We start from the raw sequence: 18,413 nt of genomic DNA on the forward strand, positions 1-18,413 counted from the left end.
GTTAATTTGATGTGCTTAAATAATTCATACCTTACATCTATATATATAAACTGGATGATTCAGATTTTCCAATTTATTGATAAAATCTTTTGTAAAAAGCTTTATCTGCTTAATGGACATTTTCTTCACAGCCGGAAATCGATGGTATATAGGTATAGTCGTTATATGCAATTAAATGGTTATAGTATCTGAACTAAATACCATTTCTATATATAATATATATAGATAATTCACAAATATTTTGTTGCCTATTTTAGAGATGTTATTATAAGACCTGACTTTTGATCTTAGCATATATTATCTTATTTAATTCTCATTCAATAGCGAAGTCTATGCACTTCTTCTATGTGGTTCTTAATATTCGAAATTCTTTTATTTTATATATACTAAACAACTTGCATACCCTTATCCAATCCTTTCTGAACTCTACGTTGGGGAAAAAGCATCTCCTATGTCCTATGTCTCCTATGTCATCTCACTTACTTACTGCCGGCCATCTCTCTTAGTGCAGCATAGGGCCTCCTCTCCTATATCTTGCTTTCACTGTATTGTAACATCAGTCATAATTTACGCAACGATTAAAATTCATATTTTCCTGAATTGATTTCTAAAAAATATATATTTTTTCTTCCATAGTTATATTTATGTTATCCATATATGTATTTTTTTCCATAAAAAGTTAATAATTGAAAGGTGTGAACATTTGTAGTGTCACCTCCGGGTTCTCTCTTCAGATGATTTAAGATTAACGTTTCTAATAATTTTAATGACAGGAATTGTGGGCACAATTGACAACACGTACGGCATACGCACAATGAAGGTGCAACCTCAACGCCTATAATTTTGATTACTTTTAATAGTTGATGGAAAAATTCTAAGAAAAATAAACACATAATACTTACATAAAATGAAACCTTACCTTCTTTATAGCATTGGTAAAGCAATGTGTCTCCAGTAAAATCTATGCAAATTTAATCTATGTAGTTGCAATTTAAATATTACTATCGTCTGATATCGGCGGCAGAATAGACTATTGCAACGACAGCGACAACGACAATGGCAACGACATCTACGACCACGACAAGCAAATGCAACATCAATTTGAAATTTTAGAATAAAAAAATTTTAAAAATTTTAAAAAAATTTTTTTGGCATTACATATTTACATTTACATTTTGTATTTACATAAATGCAAAAGCAAAAACAAAAACAAAAACATTTTTTTTTCTGAAATTAAACAATGCCAGTACCTCTGCCGGTATCTCCGCCTGGTAGCTCTGGCTGGTACCCAACATGATGTATTTTTCCGCAACTCGGCAGTGAGTGAAACAAATTTTTATTTCATGTACGGAACGGAGCGGCCGCGGTCGGGAAACTTGTTCCATTGTTGCCAAATGCCAAAGTTTAAATTATGTTGCCGCTTTTTATTAAGTGGCGTGAGAATTTTTACTGCGCTTTTCTGCATATGCAAAATGCATTTGACATGCAACACAAAGCCTCAAAATGTAGACAAAAACATTTCCAATTCTATTATGAAAAATTTTGAAATCTATTTTAGTTGCTTTTATTGAAAAATAAAACTCAGCGAAATATAAAGTTACGTTTCCTGAATATGTCTAAGTAGTGAGATTAGTGAATCTTAATTAAGAACATAGTTAATATAGTAATGTTCTGAAAAAAGATAATTTGTTTTTTGACAAATTTTTTAAAAAATACTAACAACGATTTAGATAATAGGCTGGGCAAAAACTATTAGTCATAATGAAGAGTGGCTCATATATACTTCAACAGCACCTATAGATTAGGTGATTAATTATATAGATCAGGTCAACACATAGAAAAAAACAATAGTTATGGCAGCAAAAAAAAAAACCAATGAAAGCAATAGACCTTTTGTAATGAGAGCAGCAATGAAAGTAATGATTTTCCATCGCATCTTCATTGCCATTTAAAATGTATTCGTATTCAGCTAGATCTGTGAGCATCATCATTTAAAGTGGTTTCACAACAACTAAGAACTTTATTATATATATTTAATTCTGCACTAAAAGAGAGAGGGAGAGAGCGAAAGAGAGAGAGAGAGAAAAACATCTGTTAAAGATTTTTTCTGTGAATGCCCAGTTTTAGCATCCAAAGACATAGATTTTTTAAGAAGTAATGTTTTGACAGCTTATCAGACAGTTCGTCGGTAAAAACATAAGACTTATTAAATTATCTAAATTTGTTTTTTAAAATTCGATGAATTAGATTGTGTCAGTATCTTTCTATTCTAAATATTATTGCATTATTTATTATTAAATATTTTTGTGATGGAAAAACGGCGATAAAAGGTTGACTGCGGTCAATGGAAAGTTATACTGAAAGTTATAAGTCATATCTACTGTCATAGCAACCAACCAGGAGAGACAGAGAGAAATAAAGTTATATATAAATATAGAAACAGAGATATATTACACACAATAAAAACAACAGCAACAGGAGGTACATCAAAATTGATCCCATCAAAAAATACATAAAAGATAGAGCCCTGAAATTATTTACGAAATCTGACAGACTTACCAACACCGCGTTATCAAATCTCAGAATGGTTACAGGCTCCTCGGGGAGGTATGCAGATCTGAGGTCAATTATTGCTTAGTCTGTAGAAGTGATAAACAATAATCTAGTCAAGGCGCAAAGAGGGGTTTTGAAGAAACCTTGCAGTTAATAGAGAGTAAAAGTGCTCAGGTGCACTAACTCAACTAGCCTCAACATAATAAGGTGGTAGAAAAATTATAGACATAAATTTACGAATAGCAAAAAAGCAAATAGTTGCTCAAACAATTGGAGGCTTGATATCGAGCAAAGTCTTAAAACGTATCTACGTTAATTGACACTATTTTTTGATCAATCACATTAACTGCTGATAGTAGAGGTTCAAATTATCGCTTTTGGCAGAACTAAGTAACTGATAATAAGTAATAAGTTACTTATAATATTAAGTAACCAAATGAAATGAAATTCAAATTAAAACCAAAATATCTGTCATTAAGAAGTTGTCATCACAGAGAAACTACTACCTCAGAGGATAGAAACTTCTACCTCAGCTTCCTCATTCTGACCTAAAATAGAGCATAAAATATAAAGATTAAATATACCATCATCTTCCAGGCAAAATCGAACTGATGTCCTAATCACACCTAAAATACGATAGTTTGTCTATATAATATCTACTAATAATATATGAAACATAAATCTCACTAAAAAGATTGTCAATAAATGTCTAGTACTCTCTCGTCTACAATCCTAGGCTCACAACCTTGTCAGTAATCTTAGACTTGCCGCCATTTGTAAAGTTTCATATTTTTTCGGGTAAAGCCGTTTTCATACAATGTAGTTTTAAATTAAATATGTTATCTTAAATAATTATTATTTTAAAATAAAAATAATTTACTAAATTTTTGGATTAACCATACAACTGTTTTGGGTATTAGCAAATATCTATCTTCAGTGGCAATAGTATAGTTAGGATGGTCGCAAAGAGGATGATATATCAGAAAGTATTTTGTTTGGCTATGTTTTTGCTGTTAACTAAATTAATTAAAATAAAATTAAGCAACAGTATAGTTTGTATTACAGTTTGTATTATAATCAGGAGATTATATTACTCCTGGATATACCAGTGCTCAGTGGGATTTAGAGATATTACTGGACTTAGTTATTCCTATACAATTTTTAGACTTAAGATATAAAAAATTTGAAACAGTACCAAATGTGGTGCTTGACTTTGATTTGGATTATATTTTTGGGTTGTATAGCTAAGAAAATGTATATGTAGATATTTTTAACCTTTTAGTTTGGAAAATAAAGTTTTTATATGAATTAGGTTGTTCGGAAAGTAGTTTTGTTTTTTTTTTTTTGTGGAAATGAAAGACAGTTTTCGTATAATAAACGAATACTTTATTAAATTATATATTGGCCGTTCTGGTCCAACACTTTTTGTCATCTTTCTGATAGTAGCATAATTCCACGCTCATAAAATTTTTGGTCTTTGCTGGCAAAAAAGTAAATACAATTACATCCTCTGTCGGGAAGAAACGAAATCACTATCCGAACAACCTAATATATTATTTTATCATATATGTATGAAATTATAATTATAGTTTAATAACGCATAAATTAAGAATAAAAATAATAACTAATAGACATAAATAATAATTTTTAAATACATAACCAATACTTACCTATAACTGCTTAAGCTCATATCTGCATATACTTCAGAGATATAATAAATGCTATATAAAATTCTAATGGTCTTGCTTGCAGTACAAACTCTTTAAGTATGCACAACGCCAAGTCAGCGTTAGATAAGAACTTGAGTACACCAAACCAATAAAGTTAGTCATAAAAAATAAAAAACAAAAATAAAATTATAAGAAATCAAGTGAATATTGTTTTTAATGTAAAACATAAATCATAAAAGCGTAAAAAACAATTCAGAAATTCGCTCGAAAATAATAATTGAAAGACGTGAGGACGCACGTTTCTCCAAGTATCTGTCAGCGGAAGTGCCTCATTTAAAAGCGCTTAGAAGCCGATTGAGATTGAGATTGAGCCACTGGAATAATGAATGAAATCGCATGCATGAAGAATGCCTGACAATGCTTAGATACACAAAAACACATTTCTGAATGCAAAAAGGTTTGTTTGCTTATTTAAATCTGAATTGCTTACATAAATGTTAACTTGAATATGAATTTTTAAAAATGCAAGCCCAGCGTTTAGTAAGCAAAAATTAATAAACAAATCACATGCGAACATGCAATCACTGGAGAGACAGTGGCGACTGTAAAGCACTTCGGGTGACTGAAGATTGAAAATCGTTAGAAATAAAAGTGAGTGAATACAGCACGCATTGCGTAGAGGAAGTTAAGGTTACTTTTTGAATGTGATTACTTAAAGGAAGATGTATTTTCGAAAATCAAGAATTGTTGCAAAATAGAACAAGTCAAGTTCTTGAAGAATATCAACATCAAACATTCCAGATCACATTCTTAAATTTTGCACAAAGAGGGAGAAGTGAAGAAGGGCGAATCAATTGCTCTACAAATCTGATGGTCTCAGTTTTCACATACTCTCCTACAAAGGAGAAATGAAAAACTGAAAGAAAACATATACAAAAGAGAAGCTATCAAAAAGAAAATAGAAGATATAGAAAAAGATGCTGGCAACAACAGAGTAAGGGCATTTTATAAACAAGTGAATAATACCAAAAAAGACTACCATCCTCGAACAAATATGTGTAAAAACGCTCTAGGAGAAATTGTAAATTATAAGAAAGACATGATAAACACATGGAAGCACCACTTTAAAAGCCTTCTAAATACAAAGCAGAATAACAATGAAGTGAACCAAGAAGATATATACTACGTTGATCCAGAAATTAAAGATCCGAAATATGAAGAGGTAATGGATGCTATAAAAAGCTTAAAAGCATCTTCATATACGTCTTTATATATATCTTTGTGACAAAGAAGGGGAGGTAAAGTAGGGTGAAATCGAATATAAGTTCTTTTTTGCAGCTATAGATAAAATTCAAGTGGTCTCAATTTCCACATACTCCCCTACAAAAGAAAAATGAAGTGGAAAAAAATGACATTTTATATACATCTTCATATTCATCTTTATATACATCCTTAAATACATTATTATTTAAACATATGTGTGATATGATCATATGAATATGTATATAAAACATCTGAATATATATATATTTATATAAACCTTTGTGTACATCTTGATATACATCGTAATGCATACTCACGTGTACTCTAAAACACATGAAAACGTGTACTTTATATATATTTTTAAATTCTAAACATTGGGTAGTTTTGTGGATTATTGCACTGCAATAATCCCATTACTTTTGTTCAAAAATCATTTTATTGATATTTATAGGTGTGCTTATATCTTCTCTATCGTATGTTTCCTATTTTACAAACATAATCGTAAACCACATCCTTATATAATTGACTTGAATTCTTCTCTCCAAAAAGTTAACATGGCTTCCTTGCTTTTAATTATACTACACTTGCGTTTCTTAAGTTCGAGACACTATTGAGTAATAGTATGTTTCCACTGGCTTCGTTACACCAGTTAACTTACTTAAGATTGCTTGAATTACTAAGTCTTAAGAAAGTTAACTGGTCTAACGAAGCTAGTGTAAACGTGCTATAACTGTGCTTCAGACCCTAACTCGATTTCATCAAACAAAAAAGAAGAAATATCTGTTCATCGCCATCTTGTGACTTTTTTACTATAATATATGTGTTTTTTTTTAATTTAATGTAGATGATTTAGCTTGTTTAATATTAAAAACACAAGAAATTACCCAGTTAATACACAGAATATTAGTTTTGAATGATACTCCCTTATCCTAAAAGTTTGTGGAACTTTAAATCAAGAAATTAAAATTTTTATGTTTTACAAAAATAAATAAATTAAACATTTATTTTAATAATAAATGTCTCACTTTTGTACAAATACAATTAATTTAGAAATGTCTTTATAAAAGTTAATGTTTAAATAAAAATATAACAAAAATTTTGGTTTAATAAGAAAAAATGAATGTTTTTAACAAACAAAAATTAGACGCAAGTACAATTGCGTAAGAACCCTCCTGGGTTCCCTAACTATGTGCAAAGATAACGGCCGCTTTTCTTCGTCGTCATGGCATCAGTTATCCAGTCAACTTGCGTTATTAGACACCTTTAATTTTAAATTACATTAGCTTTCTTAGAATAAGCAATTAAAAAGAAATTAATTAATATATAACTTACATAGCGGTTCTATTAGCGGTTTTAACTAGGAATATAATATATTATATTCTTTCCCATCCAATTGAAATTTATTTTCCCACTTGGAACTCCTAGGCTTATATAATACCTAGTTGCGGTTATACTCCTTATATCGGAACCATGAATAGTTATCATTACCTCACAAATTCTCCTCCTCTTCCAATTCTACATGCCATTTCAGAGAAGAAATGATTCCCTACATATGATACCTACATAACGTTATTTGAAATTTATCTCAAGAATTATACAAATCAACATTATAAATAATTACCATCATGCTCCGATCTTCTATGGGTATATAATTTCTAAGAAAACTTAGAAATCTTAAGCTTGATATAATAAGTAATCGTATTTCTATTAGGAATAGAATTCATTAAGTAATTTTCAGTCCAATAACAACTTCTGCCACGAAAGAGTTGTAGGCACATATAATACACTTCAGGATATGATATTTACATCGGAATCACAAATAATTAACATCACTCCCTAAATTCTCCTTCTATTCCTAATTTACACCTCATGTCATAGATGGAATACATCCTCCACAAAATAGTCTGTACGTTATACAATATATTTTAAATTATATCTTGAAAATTATACAAATAAAAATTATGAATAATTACCACAATGCCTTCGATTTAATAATAAAATGAAGTTTATAGAAAATAGTCATCAACAATAGGTCGATAGATTTCCTATTTAGTAATAATCTTCAAAAAAATAGATAGAAGATTATTAAAATTAAGAACTTAACATTTCATACTTAACCAGTTTTGACCATTATTATGGAGGATCATGAGGTGAATAGCACATGATATACATGTTTAGGATTTTTTCTTCCAGAAGGGTACCGATTTTTTCCTAGGTCTTCCTCTTTTACGAGGAGCTGCTTTCATCTTATCCTTCGGCTTCTTCCAATTCACTTCCTTCTGAATGTTTACCGATTCTGAGTCCGAACTGGATGAATCATCCAAAGAATCTTGACCTGTATTATCACTTAACACCGAACACACACTGATCCTTTCCTTAAAATCAACTTCGTTAGAACTAGGTGAAGGTGAGGGTGTAGGTGAAGGTGCAGCGATTGGTACATTTTTCTTTTTCAGTTCCTGATGCCAGATCTTCAAGCTTTTTTGATGAGCATCGCGATAGTTTTTAATTGCCCTTTTGAACTTGCGTACAAGGTTATTGTTTTTCTTTAATCTTCTTTTAACCTCATCTTTGAAGTCCTTCAACATATAACGCACAGACGTTTCACTATTGACCGCATCATTTAAATTTTGAGAACGTGTCATCTTTGCAAATTTATTACACACCAAAATTTTGGAAATCAAATTTAATTTTTTTTCTCTTAATTTTGAAGTTGACTGTAACTCAAATTATTTTTAAATGCCAAACAAGATATATTAATTTTAGTTGAAACTAAATATCGCCTACTTTATGAAATATTTTGAAAATATTATGAACAAAATTCCAAACAAATAACTGGCACTTTGGTATGTGTTATATACAAAAATGATCAAGTATGCATAACTAAATATCGCCTACTTTATGAAATATTTTGAAAATATTATGAACAAAATTCCAAACAAATAACTGCCACTTTGGTATGTGTTAGATACAAAAATGATCAAGTATGCATAACTCATTTGTCGTTAGATAGTATTAGGTATAAAAATATAATAAATAGAAGAACTTATGCATGTTTTGTGGTTCAACATTTTTTTAAGAAATATGCCCATTACAGGTATGTAATGCTTTGCTCCTTTAGTAAAAGAGTATAATATTCCTAAAAACTTATCAAATCAGTATTATTTTCAATAGTCCCCATTTAATTCCTTCTTTTGGATAAGGATTGTACTATACTTAAGTCTTGACAAACTAATAAATTCAGAATCTTTTTATACTTAAGCATAAAAAGATATTTATGTTGACTTACACATTTTTATTTTTTTAACACTTAATAAAATTTTCTTTGATATCCTGTACAACGTTCAAAATTTTCATCGATTTCACTGTTATGTCTCCAATCTTAAATAACATATATTCAGATTGAAAATATACAATCCCCTTAGAATACATCAAAATTTTGTTTTTGAGATATCAAAAGCCAAAGTGTGAGAGTTGAACCCACTAAAACCATATCTGGGGAGTGGAAAGTGCATCGAATGTTCTGATTTCTATATTATATAATTCAAGTACCTATTAAACTAAATTACAATGCCAAGAATTGAATATGAGAAAACAGAAAAACTATATACAACAATTTGTGCTGCAACCATATATATTATCTGAACTTATAAACATCAATCTGTCTCTTATGTTACCCCCGCTAGAATCGGCTTAGAATATTATCATGGTAAGGCATGCCTGTCATCAGAGACGTTAAAAATCCATTATCTGGAACCACCCAACACTGTTTGGAGTAAAAATGGTAGTGATTGGACTCACGAGGGCCAGGGCTAACAGCTTCTACTGTTCTTATAAAAGAGGCAGGCACTTGTAATGGGAGTATAATGGTAGGTGTGGTTAAAGTCCAAAGTTAAGTGGATAGAATTGAGTATTCATTTTTATTATTCTATGAGGAGTTGCAATTTCTAACTGAATGTTCAACCCAAAGAATAGCAAAGGAAACTATATCCAAGCGTATAGCTTTGATTATATCGACGAAATTGCTTGGAAATCCAATGAGAGCGTTTATACTGATACGTGTATATGGTCAAATGGAATCCATGGTTGATTGGGTGGTTAAAGTGGTAATTACAAGAGAGAGAGGGAGAGCTTTTTTGCAATGTTTTGCTATAACATTCTCGTTACCAATTGATTGTTCGATTTTTTGTTGAGACAACATTGTTAAATCCAACCTCTCGAGTTAAGAACCATTCAGAGGTTCTTATTATTAAATAATAAAATTAATTGCTATTAGCTACTTAAGATTATTACGTTAAAATTAAAATTATTAAAATTAATTGCTGTTAGCTACTTAAGATTATTACAGCTGTTTAGACTTACTTACTGTTGTGGAGTATAGGACTTCGGACTGCCTAATAAAAATATGAAACCAAAATCATGAAATCATTAAAATCTAAATTGTTCCATAAAACAAGTAAGAGAAGAATAACCGGTAAAAGACACTATGACTATATGGATATAGTCATAACACAATATTTTCAATAATAGAATAGAATATCAATTTAAGTAATTTATAATACTAACCTCACTCAATGTTAAACGTTTTCATATTTATCTCAAGTTAATTTGCATATTAAGTGAAAAGATATTTTTTATTTTAAATTATTTTATAAATTCATTTTTTATTATCCGCAGTCAGCCTGACGCCGGCCGGGTTTTAAAGCGATTTGCAGCGACAATTCAAAACAACAAATTGAATGACTTGCCAACGAGCTCATTAACAGTTATCAAAACTGGGTCAGGCAGTGCAAGTTTAATGGCAATCAATACATTTTTTTATATATCGATAATCAATAAATCCAATTAAATAATTAAAATTGTTATTCACTTGATTGTATTCATAAATTAACTTTCCATATAGGAGAAAAATTTCTTTCTGATTTTGTTTTACAGTAAAAAGCTGCGTAATTATTATAAACGATGAAATAGAAATTATCTATTTATTTTATTTATATAATTATCAGATTAATAATAACTTAATTAAGTAAATTAATTAAATACTTTCAATGGAAGGAAGTCGATTTCAAGTGAAAGGAAAACATGCCCGCAATTCTCTTTAATTGCACATAAAACATCGAAGCACTGTTTGTTTTGTATGGGAAAATATCAGAGAACCTTTCGATAGATACGTTTTTACCACTAAAAATGACTTAATTAAACTCGTTACATTATTGCATGGGATTTCTGCGAAGTTTTCAACGTTACTTTAGTAATTTTATTGCAATTTACTAAAACAAAAAAAAAATAATACAGAATCATAAAAATCTTTTCTGTTCCAATTACTTTTCCTCGCTGTGAGCATTAGCATTGGCCTCAGTGGAGAAATTGTTTGAAAAGGAAAATCACAATGGAAACATAAAGCATTTTTAAGACCCACAGACCAACATGGAAAGTGGGTTAAGCAGCACTCAAGATCAAGCACAACACGACGACATACTCGACACGGCATTCGACAAAAGCAAAACTGTTTTATCGTTTCTCAAACTGTTAAACACTCTCGCCAAACAAATTGATTAAAATGTTTAAAAACTTAACAGAGAAAAAAATATTTTAGCTTTAATTGACGCAATTATATCTCAAGCCAAAGCAAATTATATGACATAAAACCTTTACACGGTGGCTTAAATAAATACAAATCAATATTAGAGCGACAGCGACGACGATTAAAAAAACAAAAACAAATAAATCTGACAAAACAAAATAACTGAAGTAACAGATACCTCAAATACCTCAAATACCTCAGATATGCCAAAAATGACAGTTGCGACAGATAGGACAGTTGGGACAGATGTGTGAGATATATTAGCTTTGAGAGATATAACACATACTCGCGGAAAACATTCACCTTGGCCATGAATTACTGAAATAATTTTTACGCAATTAAATTATCGCAAAAATGGACTAAAAACTGGTACCGGTAACCGCTTCCAAGTTTTTACAATCCAACAAACGCTTACTCATATACTCATGTAATACCGGTCATGAGGCGTTCAATCTTTTATGGAAGCTAGTCTAAATTAATTACTGGCAATAAACCGACAGACACGATTACGGAAACATGTTGCAGTTGCACAAAAGTGAGTTGCGAGATAACTTGGAAACGAGATACTCATAACATGTTCGAAACTGTAGGCCTAGGCCACAATTAACAGAAGTTAACTGACAAAATCGCAATAAAACACGAGGAATGTGCCTGGAGTGCATATGTCGCATTGTATACGATGATTTAGTTGTCGGGTAGGAAAGTATGGCAAACTTGTCATGGAATTATAATGATTTATAATTCAATAATAAAAATAAGTAAATAAAAATTAAAAATTAAAAAACAATAAATTATGACAAAAACAAATACTAAAATAGTAACTATTTGTTAAGCAAGACTACTGCAACTACAACTCTGTGTTTTATAATCTAAACATTTAAAAACAGTTATTGAAAACATACCAACTTCCATTAATTTTTCCGTTTCAAACAAGATAGGAAGTTAAAAATTTGATAGACTTATCCAATGTATTATTAGTTCAATATAAAAGGTATCGAGTGGCTTTTGGTTTAAGTGACTTTAACTGTGAAGAAACACATCTTACATATCTCCATTGAATTCACTTCATCAGACAATTTAAAGTCCTTTTTTCTAATCGTTTGAACTATGAAGAAACACATCTTACATATATCCATTGAATTCACTTCATCAGAATATTTAAAGTCCTGTTTTTCAATCGTATGAACCGTGAAGAAACACATCTTACATGTTTCCATTGAATTCAATTCATCAGATAATTTAAAGTCCTTTTTTGCAATCGTAAGAACTGTGAAGTAAAACATCTTACATATTTCCATTGAATTCACTTCATCAGAATACTTAAAGTCCTGTTTTTCAATCGTATAAAAAGGAAAATCTGGTTTGAAGCCTAAAGTGAACACGTGGTACACTGATGACTTCCAAAACTGAAGAAGGAGTTGATACAATAGTCTTTGGCCCCAATATCAGAATCTCCTTAGTGCTGGTTGCATAGAACACTATCTTTAAAGCCAATGCTGACACAACTGAGGTCTATGCTTGAGTCAATCGTACCAAAAGAAAGACATATCTTTATATACATAGATAGTTAATATTGTGGTCTGCTTATTTAATCAAAAATGTCTCTTTACTTTACTAATCAATACTTTATTATCTACTAATTGAAAAACACTAGAAAGTTAACGATATTCAAATTGACAGTCAAATAAAATTAACATGTTACTTAGTTTAATTGTAGAAGATTATAACATTAATTTCATCAAAAATTTTTTCAAGACGTGTGACGAAATACCAGAACATATTGTAACTACTGGCAAGCAAAAATACGCCAATATTTTATTAAATGCTATATTGTACTCAAAACGATGATAATAAATCTGTAAGTATTCCTACTAAAACCCGACCCTTGGATCGGAGCCGTATTGTGTGTGAAAGTAGTTGAATCACAACAGGATCTTTGTTGGAAAATAGGATGATTTCTTTCTCTACGCGATCATTAGTTCGGATATCCCACAACTAAAAAAATTGGTTTGTCATTTCAATTACGTTGAGACACCCACCTTAATAATATAAATGTCTATAAATAAGAACCATCTATGAACTTACTTACTAACTCAGTTGGTCATAACAGATGACCAACTGAGTTGATCATAACAGATACCGCACCCAGTAGCTACTGCAGCCAGTCCAACTAGGGACTTGCTGTCACAAGTTGGCAGTAACCACATCGTTGTTCATTTGGTCCTTCTACTAAAGATGCGGAGGTCCTCAAATTCATTTCGCACCGGCGGATAACGAATCAATGCCTTCATATCGTTGCTCATGCTTCCACCAAAGAGGCCCAGATCCTCAAGCTCATTTTGCACTGACGGGTAGCGTATCAAACTTTCTAGTTGGATCATTTTCTTCGATTACATTTATAAACCCAAACTAACTACAGAAAAGTTATTAAAGAAAACATGGTATAAGGGTTGAGCGTACTTATACGAAATTTTATTTATTTTCAAAGTATTTCATAAAGTAGGCGATATTTGGTTTCAACTAAAATTAATATATCTTGTTTGGCATTTAAAAATAATTTGAGTTACAGTCAACCTCAAAATTAAAGGAAAAAAAAAATTAATATTGATTTCCAAAATTTTTGTGTATTATAAATTTGTGAAGATGACGCGTTCTAAAAACTTAAAGTACGCAGCCAGTAGTGAAATGTCTGTGCGTTATATGTTGAAGGATTTTAAAAAGGAAATCAGAAGGCGATTTAACGAAGAAAATGAGCTAGTACGCGAGTTAAAGAGGGAAATTAGAAACTATCGCGATGCTCATCAAAAAAGCTTGAAGATCTGGCATCAGGAACTGAAAAAGAAAAATGTACCAATCGCTGCACCTTCACCTTCACCCTCACTTTCACCTAGTTCTAACGAAGTTGATTTAAAGGAAAGGATCAGTGTGTATTCGGTGTTAAGTGATAATACAGGTCAAGCTTCTTTGGATGATGCATCCAGTTCGGACTCAGAATCGGTAAACATTCAGAAGAAAGTGAATTTGAAGAAGCCGAAGGATAAGATAAAAGCAGCTCCTCGTAAAAGAGGAAGACCTAGGAAAAAACCGGTACCCTTCTGGAAGAAAAAATCCTAAACATGCATATCATGTGCTATTCACCTCATGATCCTCCATAATAATGGTCAAAACTGGTTAAGTATGAAATGTTAAGTTCTTAATTTTAATAATCTTATATATATTTTTTTGAAGATTATTACCAAATAGGAAATCTATCGACCTATTGTTGATGACTATTTTCTCTAAACTTCATTTTATTATAAAATCGAAGGCATTGTGGTAATTATTCATAATTTTTATTCGTATAATTTTAAAGATATAATTTAAAATATATTGTATAACGTACAGACTATTTTGTGGAGGATGTATTCCATCTATGACATGAGGTGTAAATTAGGAATAGAAGGAGAATTTAAGGAGTGATGTTAATTATTTGTGGTTCCGATGTAAATATCATATCCTGAAGTGTATTATATGTGCCTACAACTCTTTCGTGGCAGAAGTTGTTATTGGACTGAAAATTACTTAATGAATTCTATTCCTAATAGAAATACGATTACTTATTATATCAAGCTTAAGATTTCTAAGTTTTCTTAGAAATTATATACCAATAGAAGATCGGAGCATGATGGTAAATATTTATAATGTTGATTTGTATAATTCTCGAGATAAATTTCAAATAACGTTATATATCATATGTAGGGACTCATTACTTATCTGACATGGCATGTAGAATTGGAAGAGGAGGAGAATTTGTGAGGTAATGATAACTGTTCATGGTTCCGATATAAGGAGTATAACCGCAACTAGGTATTATATAAGCCTAGGAGTTCCAAGTGGGAAAATAAATTTCAATTGGATGGGAAAGAATATAATATATTATATTCCTAGTTAAAACCGCTAATAGAACCGCTATGTAAGTTATATATTAAACAATTTTTTTTAATTGCTTATTCTAAGAAAGCTAATGTAATTTAAAATTAAAGGTGTCTAATAACGCAAGTTGACTGGATAACTGATGTCATGACGACGAAGAAAAACGACCGTTATCTTTGCACATAGTTAGGGAACCCAGGAGGGTTCTTACGCAATTATACTTGCGTCTAATGTTTGTTTGTTAAAAACATTCATTTTTTCTTATTAAACCAAAATTTTTGTTATAATTTTATTTTTTTAATAACTTTTATAAAGACATTTCTAAATTAATTGTATTTGAACAAAAGTGAGGCATTTATTTTTACAATAAATGTAAAATTTTTCTGTTAAATTAAAAGTTCTTGAATTTTTTTGCTTACTCTCGATTCACAAGAGATGGGAGTTCGAGTAATATTATAAAAACGTAGTGTGAAAAGAAAAAGGAAGGTAGAGAGGTATTGTATAAATATTAATCTTAATTAATCTGAATTAATCTTTTTATGGAACTTATAGTTTGTGCTGAGATAAATATCTCATGTCCATTTGTAATTTAAGGGTCTCTCTTAATTTTTACGCCACCTTTAAAAAGAAGATGCCTTATGTTAAGGTCTTGAAATCTGGCTATATTGACCTATATTAGAAATGAAATAAAACAAAAAAGATATGTTTATTTTTAGTATAAAATTACTCGTTTTGTTGATATTTGTTCATATTTTATTTTTAAAATCCATCGTAATGGTATTTTGTATTATTTTTCTTGTAGTTGTAATTTAACGGCAGTCATGCCGGAAGTATCTATTTACCTTAATAGAAACTTTTGTATTTGGTAGAGAGGTTGTGAAAAGTAGTAAAGTAGTAAACTACAGCAACATAAATTTATATTATATTATTTTAAATTAATTGAATTTTTGGCTGACGATACAGCTATATCGAGTATTGCCAAATACTCATCATCAGTAGTCTTGGAATTATTTCTTGTATTTAATTATTCGTAAATAATTTTTTGAAACTTTAAATATCAAGGGTTGAACTCGTACCCTGCTAAATTTGAAGCTCAGAGTCAGCGTTAAAATATTATTTTTTTTAAACTTCAAAAGAATTATTATTTCAAACGAATTGCATTCATGCCTTTAGATAAACGTAGCATACATCTCAGTCTTTTATTTTTTGAAATGTCTTAGAACTGTCAGATATTTTGGGCTACAAAAAGTAAGGAAATGGAGATTTGATTGAAAAATGTGTAAGGCAGACAGTTTTAAACAAGTTTAATTAGGAATACATTCTTCTAAAACCAAGAAGTCAATATTTTATTCAAATTTTGATGTACGCTTTACCACCTACATTGAGAATATTGGATAGCAACTTAAGAAGGCGCACCCTCTGATGAATGTCAAGTAGTTAAAATAAGTGAGTGATTCTGGATTCGAGCTACAACAGATCTATGTAGTCGGTAGTGTCTAATTAAGACAATAATCGTGTTTAATACAATACATGATGTTGCTTGTATATCTATTAAGTATGGTGTTATAGTCACTCCACAAATAAATGGCGATATAGTGTTCTTTCTAATATTTTCTCAATTTGATTATAAAAATAATTCATATGCATTTTTTAATTTTTAATTTTTTTTTAATAAGTGAAATGATTAATTTGAAAAGGTTAACGTGGAATAAGAATCGAAGACAAAGATTCTTTGTCAAAAAGTTTATTCCGAAAATAATTCCTTTGTCAATTCATTAATATTTGGAAAGTCTTGTGAGGACAAAAAGCTAAATGTCATGATAACGTCGAAATAAATTAAATCGATTTGCTTCGAAAATAACACAAATCCAATCAAATCGATAACAAAGGCAATTAAACTGCATCGCTGACGATGGTTACCAAATGAATTTTCATTCTTATTTTTAGAAGCGTGCGTCAGCGTTTTCAATGCTGAGAATAATAATTTTACAGGTGCGGCTTTGCGGCTTTCCTTCGCCAGAAGTCAGAAGTCATTGTTACCAAAACCTATCAATGCAATTGGATTCAAAAAAATTAAAATCAGCTTGGCTGATAGTTTAAATGAAGTTATGAAAAATTTCTATATGAATTAACAGCTATTTTATTTACGAATAAATTGATAAGGTATACATACGAGTACCGTGGAATAAATGAATAAAAAACAAATAAGTTTGGAAATTAATGGATGCAAGTTTATATTGTAATAATGCAATATAAACTCTAATACACTTAAATTCCCTTGCCCTTAAATTATATCAGATATTTATATATCATATATATGATTGAATCTAGATATTTGTCATAAGTGTAATACCATTGATGAGTATTTATTAGCAATCATGACGTATTTATACTCGTATATATATGTTTCCGCATAATCGTTATTAAGTGAAAATCCTATGAAAGAAATCAACTATGCTTGTACAAAATTAAGTTGCCCATACTTCATATCTAGGCTACCTGAGGCAACTTGGCATCTTTTATGTTACCCTCACATATTTTTTTAAACCATATTTTATAAATATACCATAAGACATTTTCAATTTAATTATTTTATTTAATTATGAAACTATTTTTATTTTTAATTTATTTAATAAATAATTTTTTTTTTCAAAATATACATCACATACTATTTTATAAATAAAGTGCTAATGGTTTTTATAGAATAGCCGCTCATATAATGAACTCCATAAATTAAAGATTATTTGCATTGAATAATTGTTTTATTGACCTAATGAAATCACTCTAATAATCATATATTTTATCTATTTACTCAATTCTTCAATTCTTCTTCAAAATATATTTCTTCTTACAACTGATCAATTCCTCAAGACTAAAACTTTTATTCCTCATAGCTGCCATAAGACAATTCAATCGTTGATATTATATATTTTGGTATAAGCGGTATAGCTTTTGATTTTATCAATTCTAATTTGGCTGAAAGTTTCTCAAGAGCCAAACCGGAGGTGATAAAGTCAATTTTTATCGCAATCTATTCTAATGTAAAAAAATGATCTATGTGTAAATCATATATATGTTTTTTGTTCAACCTGATAAGATTAATTATTTTAACAATAGCTACATATTTTTCTGTTAGCCTGTCTATCTAACCACCAATCTATATATCGGTTTGTCTTATCTCCTTTGATGCAGGATTAAATATCAGACATCGTGTTTTTCTATCTCCTTTTCCTTTACGTATCCAGTACCCTTCTCTCGAATTGATTCTTACTTATGTATTTACTTAGAAAAATAAAAATAAAGAAAAAAATAAAAATAATAAATTGTATAAAATTATTTTTCTATATTTCTATATATTATAAATATATTTTATATATTCCTATATTTTTTATATGTGTACATCCATGGAAACACTTAACAACACTTTATTT

At 29.9% G+C, this 18,413-nt stretch overlaps 2 protein-coding genes across 4 annotated transcripts; one reads left to right on the forward strand and one right to left on the reverse strand.

The window, feature by feature from the left end:
* Positions 1 to 7,350: 7,350 nt before the first annotated feature.
* On the reverse strand, positions 7,351 to 8,210 carry LOC119686185. 2 transcript variants are annotated; one of them, XM_038100686.1, is made up of 3 exons: positions 7,605 to 8,210; positions 7,460 to 7,546; positions 7,351 to 7,390 (listed from the first exon to the last, which is right to left on the reverse strand). In XM_038100686.1, the coding sequence occupies exon 1, from the start codon at positions 8,129 to 8,131 to the stop codon at positions 7,661 to 7,663; it is 471 nt and encodes a 156-aa protein (XP_037956614.1). In that variant the 5' UTR covers positions 8,132 to 8,210; the 3' UTR covers positions 7,351 to 7,390; positions 7,460 to 7,546; positions 7,605 to 7,660. The 2 variants fall into 2 exon arrangements, with proteins under 2 accessions (XP_037956614.1, XP_037956613.1); XM_038100685.1 differs by having other exon boundaries at positions 7,600 to 8,210.
* A 5,424-nt stretch (positions 8,211 to 13,634) lies between these two features.
* LOC119686186 lies at positions 13,635 to 14,494 on the forward strand. Of its 2 annotated transcripts, none has more exons than XM_038100687.1 (3): positions 13,635 to 14,245; positions 14,299 to 14,385; positions 14,455 to 14,494. In XM_038100687.1, exon 1 carries the CDS (start codon positions 13,714 to 13,716, stop codon positions 14,182 to 14,184), a length of 471 nt encoding a protein of 156 aa, XP_037956615.1. In that variant the 5' UTR covers positions 13,635 to 13,713; the 3' UTR covers positions 14,185 to 14,245; positions 14,299 to 14,385; positions 14,455 to 14,494. The 2 variants fall into 2 exon arrangements, with proteins under 2 accessions (XP_037956615.1, XP_037956616.1); XM_038100688.1 differs by having other exon boundaries at positions 13,635 to 14,240.
* Positions 14,495 to 18,413: the final 3,919 nt, after the last annotated feature.

Source organism: Teleopsis dalmanni, chromosome 2, assembly GCF_002237135.1.
Source record: "Teleopsis dalmanni isolate 2A chromosome 2, ASM223713v2, whole genome shotgun sequence".
In the NCBI taxonomy this organism is placed as follows: domain Eukaryota; kingdom Metazoa; phylum Arthropoda; class Insecta; order Diptera; family Diopsidae; genus Teleopsis; species Teleopsis dalmanni.

Coding starts and splice junctions, on each gene's coding strand:
- LOC119686185 (XM_038100686.1), bottom strand. CDS start 8,131: ATGACACGTTCTCAAAATTTAAATGATGCGGTCAATAGTGAAACGTCT.
- LOC119686186 (XM_038100687.1), top strand. CDS start 13,714: ATGACGCGTTCTAAAAACTTAAAGTACGCAGCCAGTAGTGAAATGTCT.